Here is a 12,016-nt window from a genome sequence, read left to right on the forward strand (position 1 = left end):
GCTGCAAATCAATGTATGTATAGAAACTCTTCAGTAGGTGACCTAGTTTTGAAAACCCTTGGGAATTTATGCCCATTGCCTGCAAGGAGACTGTGTGGCCTGGGAAATCCTACTATGATGAAGCCACAGAAACAGTGTTGGACTAACTTTCCTCATTAGCATCATTTCACTGAATTAAAAAGATCGTGTAAAGAATGAGCATCACCTTGTTTTGTCACGTTCGAGCAAAATGATCTTAAAATCTTCATTTCAGTTTAGCTCCCAAACAGAAGCCCTTTTAAAAATTGCTTAATTCCTGTGTTTGTTTCCTTCTCTTTTGTCTGAGAACTTTACATTCCTTTGTTATCACTGGAAGTATTTTTCTTTCTCCAGGGGAAAAAAAAAATCAAATCAACCATATGTTACTGGATTTATGCTTTCTTTCAGTCAGTGATACACACAGGCAACAGGAAAGATATCTACTACCATTGTTTGCTTATTTGTCTGGAGGTGAAGTTTTGCCCCTAAGGTTATATCTTCAGTGTGAAGCAGCTGATTTGTATTACTTCTGTGTGTAATAGTTCTACAGCCAAATAATTCTGATTGTGTGGCTCCATTTATCTTACATGAATTTGACATGAATTTGGGTGACAGGATGGACTTGATGATCTTTGAGGTCTTTTCCAACCTTGTAGATTCAATAATTCTACGACTTTATATGATTTAAGGTATGATGAATTGATAACTTGCATAATATGAAATGTATAGAGTGGAATGATTAATATATTTACAAATGGCTTTATTCCTTTCTCTTTTCATAGGGACTGGTCTTCACATTGCGTGATATATATTTGCAATAATATTTTTGACTGTGACACTTAAACAACTCTGATCTCTAATAATGCTTTTGCAAAATGTCCTGTTACTGTACATGGATTTTTTTGGTAGCTGGATCATTTTCCTACATCAAAGCTCATAAGGCTCACAAGTATTTCGACAAATGGAGTGATTTGGATATACCACTTTAAATTTTTCTGAGTGAGGTAGAAAAGTGAAGCTGAAACAAAAATCTGTGTCTTTTTTCTTTATGAGAAGAGGATTTGTCTTCTCCACATGACCGTTGGAACTAAACGTTATTTACAGTGTATCTTTTTGGCAGCAGCCTGCAAGAGCGTTCACTGGGCTAAACTTAATCCTCAGTTTGCTTTTCAAACTGAGTGCTTCTGATGTGAGGCTGCTTTACAGGAAGCATGACCTCATTCTGCCTCTGTGCCGCTGATTGCACGGGCTGTTTTCAAAAGGAAACAGGGGACTTGATAGACTTGCCTTTCCAAAGACCCAGGGCCGATCTCTTCCTGGAAGCTGCAGAAAGGAGCACCCTCCACTTCACATCTCAGAGGATCTCATGTTGATGATGAGAAAATTTTTTTCACACATGTGTTTGTAGTGAAATGGATCTTTCCAGGTTTGGAAGATTTTATGCATTTTTAACTCTTAATTTACTTGTCAGCTAAGGAATAACTAAGCTTTGGATTAATTTCTGTACTTCAGTAACTTTTGTGGGTTTGTGAACACTGTTATCATTACCTGCAAAGAGATTAAAACTAGACTGCTCTTCAAAAATGACTGATGTGTGAACAAATAAATCCATCTTTGTAGGCATTTGGAGGTACAGTAGACTAAAACTGTCTGCCTGGACTTCAGCTGCTTTAATAATTAGCACTAGAATTTAGTATGCATTAGCATAAATATTTGGAATGTAAACATGGACAGGGAGTTGCTAGCTGCCAGCTAAGGACATCACTGGTTTAAAGATTAATTTGATTTTTGATGGAAAAGGTGATGAAAACATACTGTTTTGTACAGTGACTTTCATTTTTATAGCGTGACATGGGATTTGGGTGTTTTGAAACTCAAGGGGGGTTGTTGTCATAAACTTGTATTCGTATTCTTGGCAGAAAATATTACCACATTTACCTCAGAATCACTTCTAGTGAGATTTCTTAAAGCTGCTGGCCTTTCTCATGTCATAGTTTAAAGGTTCTGTATTAATGCTCCTTTTGTTGATTACAGATAAAATACTGCTGAGTCAATGCGTAGTGGTAGTTGAGATGCTTCTCACGCTATTAATAGCCCAGAAATGGGCCTGAATATTAAATGAAAGCAGAACACTGTAGCATTGTCCACAACATGATGTTTCCATGCATTGATTAAATTATGATTTTCAGAATTAAACATATTCATGATCAAGGATAGCAAAAAATTCCATCAGAGTACTTGTTCTATGACTGGTTGTAGAAACTTGGTCTTATTACTTAAAAGAGTTTGAAAGCAAATTGCAACTGCCCATTAACTGTCCTACAAAAGACAGAAAGTAATTGCCTACCCAGTGGTACATTTGTCTATGTATATCACTCACTTTTAAAACTCTTAAAAGTTCCTTATTCTTAGTCTTGCTACATTGTGTTATCATAACTGAGAAAATCACATGCAGTACAAGTGTGTTAGGGGTTTCCATTGCTGGAAAGTTTCACTCTCGGATTATTAAAGAATTGCAATATATATAAACTGGTGCTGAGGCACACGTCTGCATCCCTTTCCAAACAAATCTGCCCTAGAATCGATCCCTCTTGTTTAAGTGAGTATATATGATAATTAATGGTATGATATCTATTGATGATAATATCTTACACATCATGATTTTCAAACGAGACAAAACATACTTCTGTTTCTTTTTAAACTCTTTTGCAGATAATCTAGATTGCCTGTTGCCCCAAGGTGTATGAAACAATCTTTCCAAGATGTATGGAGTATCACATGATACATCAACACCAAAAGGAAGTAAATTTGTGCACATTTGCCTGAGCTTTGAAATAAAAAAATCTGTTGTAGAGGGGGTCTTGACAAGATTTGGGATTTTGCAGGTTTTAATTTACATCCAGATCTACAAACCATCTATTGAGTTCTTCCTATATTTTCATTTAGAGTTTAGATTAATTTCATGGGTTTGAGTATAACGTTTTTGCTAAATTGAAAGTAATGATTTTGTCTAAAAGGAATTCTTTTAGGAGCTAATTGTATCTGAAAAAAATAGGTCTTCCACATGTCAGTCTATGAAATGCACCACTGCTCTCAGTTTTTGTACAACTTGCTCTGTGGCATTCTGAACAATGATACTTCATCTCTTCATACCTCTAATAAGTTTCTTTCAGTTGTCTCCTCCTCAAGCTGCTTTCTGCAAGGGTTAGAGCATAATTTTCTCGTGAAGTGATACAGGTTGGGTTTTTTTTTCAAAGTGTAGGAGAAGCAGTATGCATGGGAGTTTGGTGAAAAATACCCTAGGAGGTTTTACCCTTTTTTGGTGACCCTGCCTTTTGCCAAGGCTCATTTAGTCTTCACATCCTGGTTGTGACTGACAACTGAGCTCCAAATGAAGATAAACAATATTACCAAAGTGGAAAAAAAATTGACCTTCATGTCCTTGCTTTGCCTCAGCTCATAACAGAACATTAAAAAAGAAAAAAAATACATATTTTCTTTTAGACCTCTCATAGGTGAATTATGGGCATGTACTAACAGTGTTGTAAGGATGATGTTCTAAAAGTACACAGGAGGTAAAGGTAGTGTAGGGAAATGTCCTATTTTTAATCTTTCCATGTAATAACAGCTATAAATTCACCCAATGGATAGGCATTGCTCATATTTCATAACATTGATTCTGTCAAATGTGGAACACCTGGCAGCACTTTCCAGACGTGAGCCATGGTAATCCAGACAAATCTTATTTCCTTAGACTCTTGACACAATATTGTCAAATCTTTGTCACTGTTGATATCCCAGGGCCTGCTTTGTTGATTGCAATTTTAATCTGAAATATATTGTAATGGTGGCTCATCCATCTTACACTGTATCCATTACCAGCACATATACTGGTTGTGGGCGGAAAAAACACAACAACAAAAAAACCCCCCCACACAAAAAACAAACAAACAAAAAAAACCCCACACAAAACCCAGAAAATGACAAAACAAAACATTAAAATTACTGCAACTATTGTATTTGTGTCCATAATTATTTCTCTGAAGACTGTAAACTGTGCAGAGTACAAGTACCTGATCGATTTGCTCTCATTCTGTATTGTATTGTCCTACTATGTCTTCCCCCCATTCTTTTAGCTCTTTTATCTCATTTAATCTTTCCCTTAAATTCCTTTTCTTTTTAAGCTTCTTTTAGTCTCTTTTTGATATGCACAAAGTAGCTGTCAGTGAAGAGCTGTCAACTGAGCTGTCTCTGGGTATGATAATAACTTCTTTTTTGGCCCTTCCCTTTACAGGTTCAACAGTGTTTAATGGAGAACACAGATGCAACTTCTCAAAACGTGTTTTTCCAAGGTATTGGGGAAAAGTATACTTTTTAAATTTTTTTTTTTGTTATAGATCTTGTAAAATCTCTGGCCCCCCTTAGAATTGCAACACTGTTATTAATGGAAATGGAAGTTCAGAAGTACTGCCACGGAAACTGGAAGCACAGGCTTTGTACTTAAAAGGTTACGGAGTACGTCTGTTCCATCTGGGTTTCCCACCACTGAAATTATGGTACCCCTCTGTGACATGCCATATGGGACAGTTAAACCTGCTTCTGAAACCCATGTCAGCCACTGAATCAATCCAATGTCTTCCTTTCTTTCCATGGGATACTACTGCATGGCCACTTGGGACTCAAAAGATGTTGAGGAGAAATTGAGTAACCAAAAATTCTATTTTCTTTGAGTAAACAAAAATGTCTAAGACATTTAGATTCACCTCTATCACTACTCACTCCTTTTTTAAATACCATGTAGTATATTTTTTCTGTGCTACATTTCAGTTCTAGGTGAAGTTATCAACATGTGTAGATTTATCCCATGTTGGTCTAGCAGCATGGATTTATAAGAATTAAAAGTCATGTATATCTTTAGGCCTTCATGAAGTATGGCTAGATTATAAGAAGCAAATAAATCTTGCCTGGTTCGGAGTCACTCAGGCATTCACCATGCAGAGTAACTACTCAGGGAAGCAAAATACAGGATTACCTCCGATGTCTCTAGTTAGGCGTAGATGTGGCAGCACTCCTTTTCAAAAGCACTGCCACAGAAATACACCATGCACACTTCTCAATTCAAGCAAGTTCCATGCATTCATGAAATGCTTCAGCCAGCATGAAACTCTCCTGTAATCAGAATCTCTGGAAAGTGTGATGCAAGCACACTCTAGCAGACTGAAACTCCCTAAATCCAGAAGTAATATTGTTATAAACATTAATTTTAAATCTGTGTCATTACCAGACTCCATTAGCTGGTAAAGTAAATTCATTATTATTAAATCATGGGTTTGCTCTTTCTAGACATTCACTAAATCATAGGGTTTCATTTCTCCTTTGCAGTTACGCTTGTGCCTTTTTGGATGATGACCCTGCCTACAAGTGTTGTTCCACAAGTCCTCTGACAGGCTTTCTTTCCACATGTCGCCACAGCCCTCGACTGCTTTCTAATGGTTATTATGTTTTGACAGAAGACAGTTTTCTGTCTGATGAAGAGGGTAATGTAACACTGACATCAACCCAGACAAGTGTTACATACAAAGAGAATTTAGTTCGGTAAGAGAACTATATGCAGATTTTACTGAATGTTGGCCAATGCCTCCACGTCTCTAAATTCATCTGGAGGTACCACTGTGGCTGCCTGTGTTTTGCTTGGCATAAGATCAATGTTGCTTCTTAATGGGAACATCTCAATTCACTTAGTTTAGAGAGTCATGTCTAATCTTTCTACCCAAGCACTCCTCAGTACACTGGTGTTGCTGTAACTGGAGTTATGTGCAATAATGTAAAAAGAAAATTACAGCCCATTTCATCATTGAATCATTACCATTATAAGGAATAAGAAAAAGGTGTGGAAATTCATATATCTTAAAGGTCTGGTTCTGGAACTTTTATTCAGGGAAAAATCTCTTGTGATTTCAGAAGAACAGCAGTTTAGGAAGATATATAAAATGTCATTAAAAAAAAAAGTAGAAATACTGGATTCAGGCTGCATCAGATGGGATATGGTAGGGTAAAACTCATGGGTAGCATGAGACCACTCAGGGCAGTATCAGAGCCCAATAACTGTAATATCATTTGGTATCACAACAGCATGATATATTGCCATGCTGCTAATACATTCCCTCACATTATTGCAGTGTGCAGCAGTCATTTTTGGTGACAAGCCCAGAGTCAAGAATAGGTCTAGAGACATAACCCAAAACCTGGTCTTTCATTTCAGTCATGCAAGCTGTAAAGCTCTGCCCTTGCTCTGTCCCTTGACAATGTCTTTTCTTTCTAGCATATTCAGGCGAAGGAAGAAAATCCGTCGCTCTCTTGACAGTTTATTCAGTCTTGGTGCCTCCAGTTCATGGCTCAGCAGCACTATCCTCAGCGATATGAATTCCTCCCATGTAGATGATCCTCGGCTTTATGGATGCAATAAGCTAGAAGCAGGTCAGAGTGATATTGGTAAGCCCTGACCAGGTACCAAGTAATTGAGCTACAGCATTGTAGTCTATATTTAGTGGGACTTGAGTATCATTTCCTATAGATTATACATGGGATCTTTGCCAAGATGTGCAGGTAAAGAATAGATGAACATCAAAAGTGTAAGAGGTGAATTGTGCGCCTGCCATTAACGCAAGAGTACAAGTTCACAAAGGCCTTTGTGCCAAAAAGGCATTTTTAGACTGAATGTGAATCCAGAGTAATCACCAGTGCCATTTAAGGTGGTGTCATTAATATCTGGCACTGTTTGCTTTATACCTGGCTGTTTTAATAACTTCAGTTTTGTCTTTCTCTGCATATTTTCTCCTGCACACACTGCACCTACAATTCCCTACCCCTAACAATCTGGAAGCTTCCCTATGATTCATTCATTCTTTTCTTCCCCCTGCAAAAATCACTAACACCAAGTATTAAAGCTCTTCTTTTGTGCAGTCTCAGTTACATATGCACTTTTTTTCAGGTGATTCAGACTTTTCTTGTGAATATGACAGCTATGTGCCACAAAGGCAGACTCCAGCATCTAATGGAGCCTCTCTCACCAAAGATGAGGAATTTCTTCAGCCTGGGAAGCCATTCTGTGATTCACAATCCAGCTCTCCATTTAAGTTAAATGCAAATGAAAAGACTTCGAGCAGTGCAAGTATGTGACATTCTTATTCTGAAATGCCTCATTTTTAGAGTGAATAGAAAATACATTAAGAATGTTGATATTGCCCCTTGCAGAACAGAATTTATTTCTTGAAACGTACATTTTAAATAGCTGATTAAAAATAACAAAATATTAGATTTGATTTTACTTCTTCATTCCTCCCTGCTGACATCTTTTCCTCTATTGTTTTCAAGTGATAAATGGAAAAGAAAAAAAGTGTACTGAAGAGGAAAATGGAGGAAAGGGCATGGGAACAAAACCTGAACTAGGCAGTGATTCAGAAAGGCTTGTTTTCTGAGAGCATGGAGAGCACAGTGTCTCTGTGTTTGTAGGGGGGGAAAGACTCCCGAGAGACACACAGAGCATGGAAATTAGGTTTCTGCATTGAATCAACCTAGGCAAACTCAAGAAGAAACTGAAGAAACTGAGGCTAAGGTAGTCTTTGCAAACACCTCCTGTTTAGTTTCTTGAAAACTCATGATTTTCCTATTTTTTGTTTTAGAATCCAGGACAGTGCGAAGTGTCCTCTCTCAGATGGGTGTACTGATCATGTGTTTAATCATTTCGATAGATACAAGGTAATTTTTACCTCCTTTATTTGCTTTTTTCTGATATTAGTGCTTACTCCATTTCAACTACTGAATAAAACATAAATTAAGGGTGACATTTTCTAAGATGTATCTTAGTATAAAAATAAGTTTTTGTGTGATAGTTGATGCAGGCAATATCTGAGCTGTATAGATATGTGCAAAAATAAATATGTATGCACATGTAAAAACTACTTTGTTAAGTGTGTGTGGACAGGTGTTCTGAAAGGCTGAGAAGAATCAGAAGGGATCAGTGTCTTTCTAAGTGACCAAAATGAGCACTTCTCTCAACCTGGGAATACTGAGGTTTTCATTTCTAGGTTATCCTCTATGGCTTAAGTAATTTAAAGTTTCAAATTGCAGTTCACTTAGCAGAGTTCAGAGAGTTCATCTGCAAGAACCTTCTCTCATCCTCCCACCCAGTTTCACCTCCATTAACCCAAAATGTATCCCTTGCCTTTTTCTAACCTTTATGGGTATTGTTATGTTCTCAGGTATTTTCTGGGAGGATTGTCTGCCACTTTGTTGCTGACAATTTTAGCTTGTAAGTACAGTCTTTCTTTATATCAAACACACAATATTTTACTAAGGCACATTGGAGGACCAAAATCCATCCTTGAATATGCTTCCATGGCTCTTAATGATGCTAATAAGAGCAACATGTGGGCGTATAGGGCCAGAATGTAACCTTCAATCAGTTACAGGATTTTGCATTTAAATTTCACAGTTTTGTTGTCCCAAGATGCTGCTGTGTCGTCTTTCTTCAGTCTTAACACGTCTTTCAAAACAACAAAGTTTTGGTAAGTGGCTCCAGTGTCATGATGGATTTATATGTGATGAACATACAATTTGGAAATTTTGTTTTGAGAAATGGGAGATTCCTGTTGTTTTCATGTCAAAAGATAGAAGTGATGATCTGAAGTAATTAATGGATGCTTTGGCATTACTGATTATTCATGAAAATTTTCTGTAACACCTATTTGCTAGCAGCAAAGTAAGTTAAATCTAATATGCCATAACATAAAGATGCAGTGACAGAGAAAGAGTAGTAACTTCTGAATCCAAAGGTGTGCTTTCAAGCCTTGCACTGAAGTCCAGTCCCAGGACACCAAACTAAGCTTTTTTAGTTTGTCTGGAAAAATTAAAACCAGCTAACTATGCTGCTATCCACATCACCACCTTTCAGGGTCTACAGAATTGGTATGACTTGACTCCATTACCACAATGCACCTGCAAGGTTCAGGACAGAGCTTTAAGGCCTTTGACTTATACTGTAGCCTGATATGTCTTAGAAATATTAAATCAGCCTGAGGAATTGATTTAACATGCTGATGTTGCTGTTTCAGGTTGCTTTATTTCAAAGTTTTGCACAGAGCTGTAGCTTCTAAATCCTTCTGGAGAAAAAGACTTGCATATACAGAAGGTCTGAATTACATCTTTAGAGGAGGCTCACGCATACGCCTCCATGCTGAAAGCCCTTTTTACACAGTGGCAAATTCTTATCAGTGTGTAAGATCTAAAGTGCTGCTAAAACTAAAACCATTTGGGCCTATCTGAATTTTATGTGGTGAAAGTGATGCTCAAAAGGATATTGTTTGTTTCTGCAACCGTGTCAAGGTTCAGGAGTTCAGTGTTTCCCAAGGGCACCAAGACAATCTGGCAGATCTCTTAGCCTTTGAATTAGTGTAGAAACAAGAAGGGACAACCTGGAGAGCCATATTACAATGACAGTCTGAGATTTTGAGCATCCAAGGGGCTTAGATACTCAAGGATGGTATGTTACACCTTGTTTTTATGTCATTATTCACAGTTAAATGAAGGCCGCAAGATTAGGACTAGTGTGTTTCAAATGCTTGCTTCAAAGTACTGCTTCTGACTTCCTGAATACTTTAGCCCTGAGTCATAAACAAAGCTGTTCATCACAAGATGAAAACAAATACACTCTGAGAGCTTTTCAGTCACTGCTACACAGGGAATACCTCTTTTATGCTTGTCCCAAGAGAGGAATTACCTGCTCTAACAAGTATGACTATAGCTTAACTAATTTTGACAAATCAGAACCTACATAGAGACTCATTATAACAAACTGTTTTAAAAATGTATGGTGTGTTTGTTTTTTTTTTCCTTCAGAAAATGATTGGAAAGAAAGAATAATTGGTGAGTATACGTTTAAGTGTAGAAAGAATTCCTTACATTTTGGGGTGAGCCCTGTAACAAAACAAGGTTCAAGCATGCCAGAGAGTTTCCCAGGACTTCTCATTAAATGGTTTAGTTGCAGGCCCCTTGCAGTTTCCACTGTGATTACTCCACTTTGCTCTCTAAAACTCCTCTCTAATCTTACATGGATGAAATATTTTTTTGTTGTTTGACAGCAGTTGCTAAAGAGTGTAAACTGTTAAACAACTAGTATGCCTCAGCACAGAGAAAACATGTTTTTTTATAATGGGCAAATCAAGTTCTCTTTTTTCCAGGTTAAACTGAATAGTAGGCCAGGTGCTGTGTAGCAGGCATAATGCAGCATCAACATGTAGTAGTCCAAAATACCTGGGAAACAGAATCTTCTCCCACTTTCATTTTTTTTTCAGTCAATCCTCTTCTTCACTCTCCAGTTTCAGTTTATCATGCAATTCTAAGTTTTAGTGACGCTCAGGACCCTTAAAACAAGAGAGTTGATGTACTTGGCCATCACAGTCCTGGGTCTGTATTTTTCTTTACCTGTTTATTTTGAAATTATTAAAAGAAGGAAGTGGGTGGAGCTGTGTTTAGGTTTATGTTCCTTATAGTGTTGATAAAACAGTCTCATTCATCAGTTCACTGGAAGAGTGCAGTTCAACTTCTGAGATCTAAAAGCAGCTGCACAGCGTCAGACACAACCTGCAAAACCTTTCAGTCAGTCCTTGAAAAGAGGATGTTCACCCTGAGCATTTCAAAATGGTATGCAGACATTTGATCACACTGCAGACTTACTAAAGCCTGTGATGAAAAGTACAGTCTACTGATCTAGCCTGCCAAGCAGTGGATGCTACATCTAGCACTTCTTAAAGTCAGTGGGACTGTTTAACTAAGGGCTGCAACACCAGAGCATTAAAGCTAACTTTGATTTTGAAAGACAGTATCAATGTTAACCAAAGAAGTACAATGGGATGGAGTGAGGAACTTTGGACTTGTTGCCCAACAGGAATAAACTAAATACAGACTGGCCCAAATTACTGCAAGATAGGACATCTAGCATTTCAAAACAACCTAGTTTTTGCATTTCCTGAAGACTTAAAAGGGGAGTAGTTACAACTGTGTATTTCAAAATCAATTCACTAACAGTTTTCATTTTTACTTCTCAAATTTATTTTCCTCAGCTCTTCAGCATCAAACTGCTCAATACCTCCTTATGGCCATCGTTACATTTGTTCCTGTCAAGAAAAAAAATAACAGAATTGTTAGCATTCTGTTAAAACCAGATTCATGTTGACTGTATTTTTATTGTGGTCAAACTGTGAGTGAGGCTGTACTCCTTGATGACTATGTGAAAGCAGTCATGTGAAGCAACTACTGTACCTGCAGTCTCTGATGTCCTACACAGCTTTAGATGATAAATGGATGGTTAAAAGTGTTTGCAATCTTCACTGAATCAGGATTTTATGAAAAACTGATTTCTTCTGATAATTTATGTTAATTTCTTGTAACAACATGCTGTTGTTTGGATAGTACCTGAGTACATGTGGTTCCATATTTCAGAGGCTGTGTTGTATCATGTGTGCGTATTGCCTTTTGGCCTTTATGCTGAGCATTAAGAAAAGAAAAATGGAAGAAAAAAAAAAATAGAGAAAGCCAGGAGTCAGAATGTGGAGAAGAAATAATGAATCTGAATTACCTGGATTCAGGTGAAAAATACAAAACCTGCAGGTACTAATTTCAGAAACACTGAACACTGTTTTTCTTCTTGGATTTTTGCTGCCACAGAATATATTAGACGTGCGACCTGTGGGTAACCTAAACCTGTTATCTTGTAGCTCCAAGCTTTTAATAATCTGCTTCTTAAAATATCTCCCTGTATCCCAGTTTATCTAGGACAGTGTGGATTTCATCTTCCTGTGCAACAAAACAATGTTAATATGTAAGGATGCTATTGCCCACTAAATCATTCTGTAACTAGTGCTGCTTCTGGTCTCCTTGTTCCCTACTGTGCTAAATGCAATGCTATCACAGCCCCAGAGAGTCAGTCAGACATGAAATG

The 12,016-nt window shown here is 37.4% G+C and overlaps 1 protein-coding gene across 1 annotated transcript in view; it reads left to right on the forward strand.

Annotated features, from left to right (window-relative positions):
• The first annotated feature begins 1,204 nt into the window (after nucleotides 1-1,204).
• The window catches only part of LOC137449730 (dynein axonemal assembly factor 11-like), a 45,044-nt gene continuing 34,232 nt past the window's right edge, over nucleotides 1,205-12,016 (forward strand). Inside the window, exons 1-5 of the mRNA XM_068155517.1 lie at nucleotides 1,205-1,444; nucleotides 2,731-2,815; nucleotides 4,311-4,370; nucleotides 5,401-5,613; nucleotides 6,341-6,510. Of these exons, the coding sequence (XP_068011618.1) occupies nucleotides 2,781-2,815; nucleotides 4,311-4,370; nucleotides 5,401-5,613; nucleotides 6,341-6,510 (478 nt within the window). The 5' untranslated portion in view covers nucleotides 1,205-1,444; nucleotides 2,731-2,780. The remainder of the gene's footprint in view (nucleotides 1,445-2,730; nucleotides 2,816-4,310; nucleotides 4,371-5,400; nucleotides 5,614-6,340; nucleotides 6,511-12,016) is intronic.

Source organism: Melanerpes formicivorus, unplaced genomic scaffold (genome assembly GCF_026170545.1).
Source record: "Melanerpes formicivorus ecotype bairdi unplaced genomic scaffold, bMelFor1.0.p_v2 SCAF_32, whole genome shotgun sequence".
Lineage (NCBI taxonomy): Eukaryota > Metazoa > Chordata > Aves > Piciformes > Picidae > Melanerpes > Melanerpes formicivorus.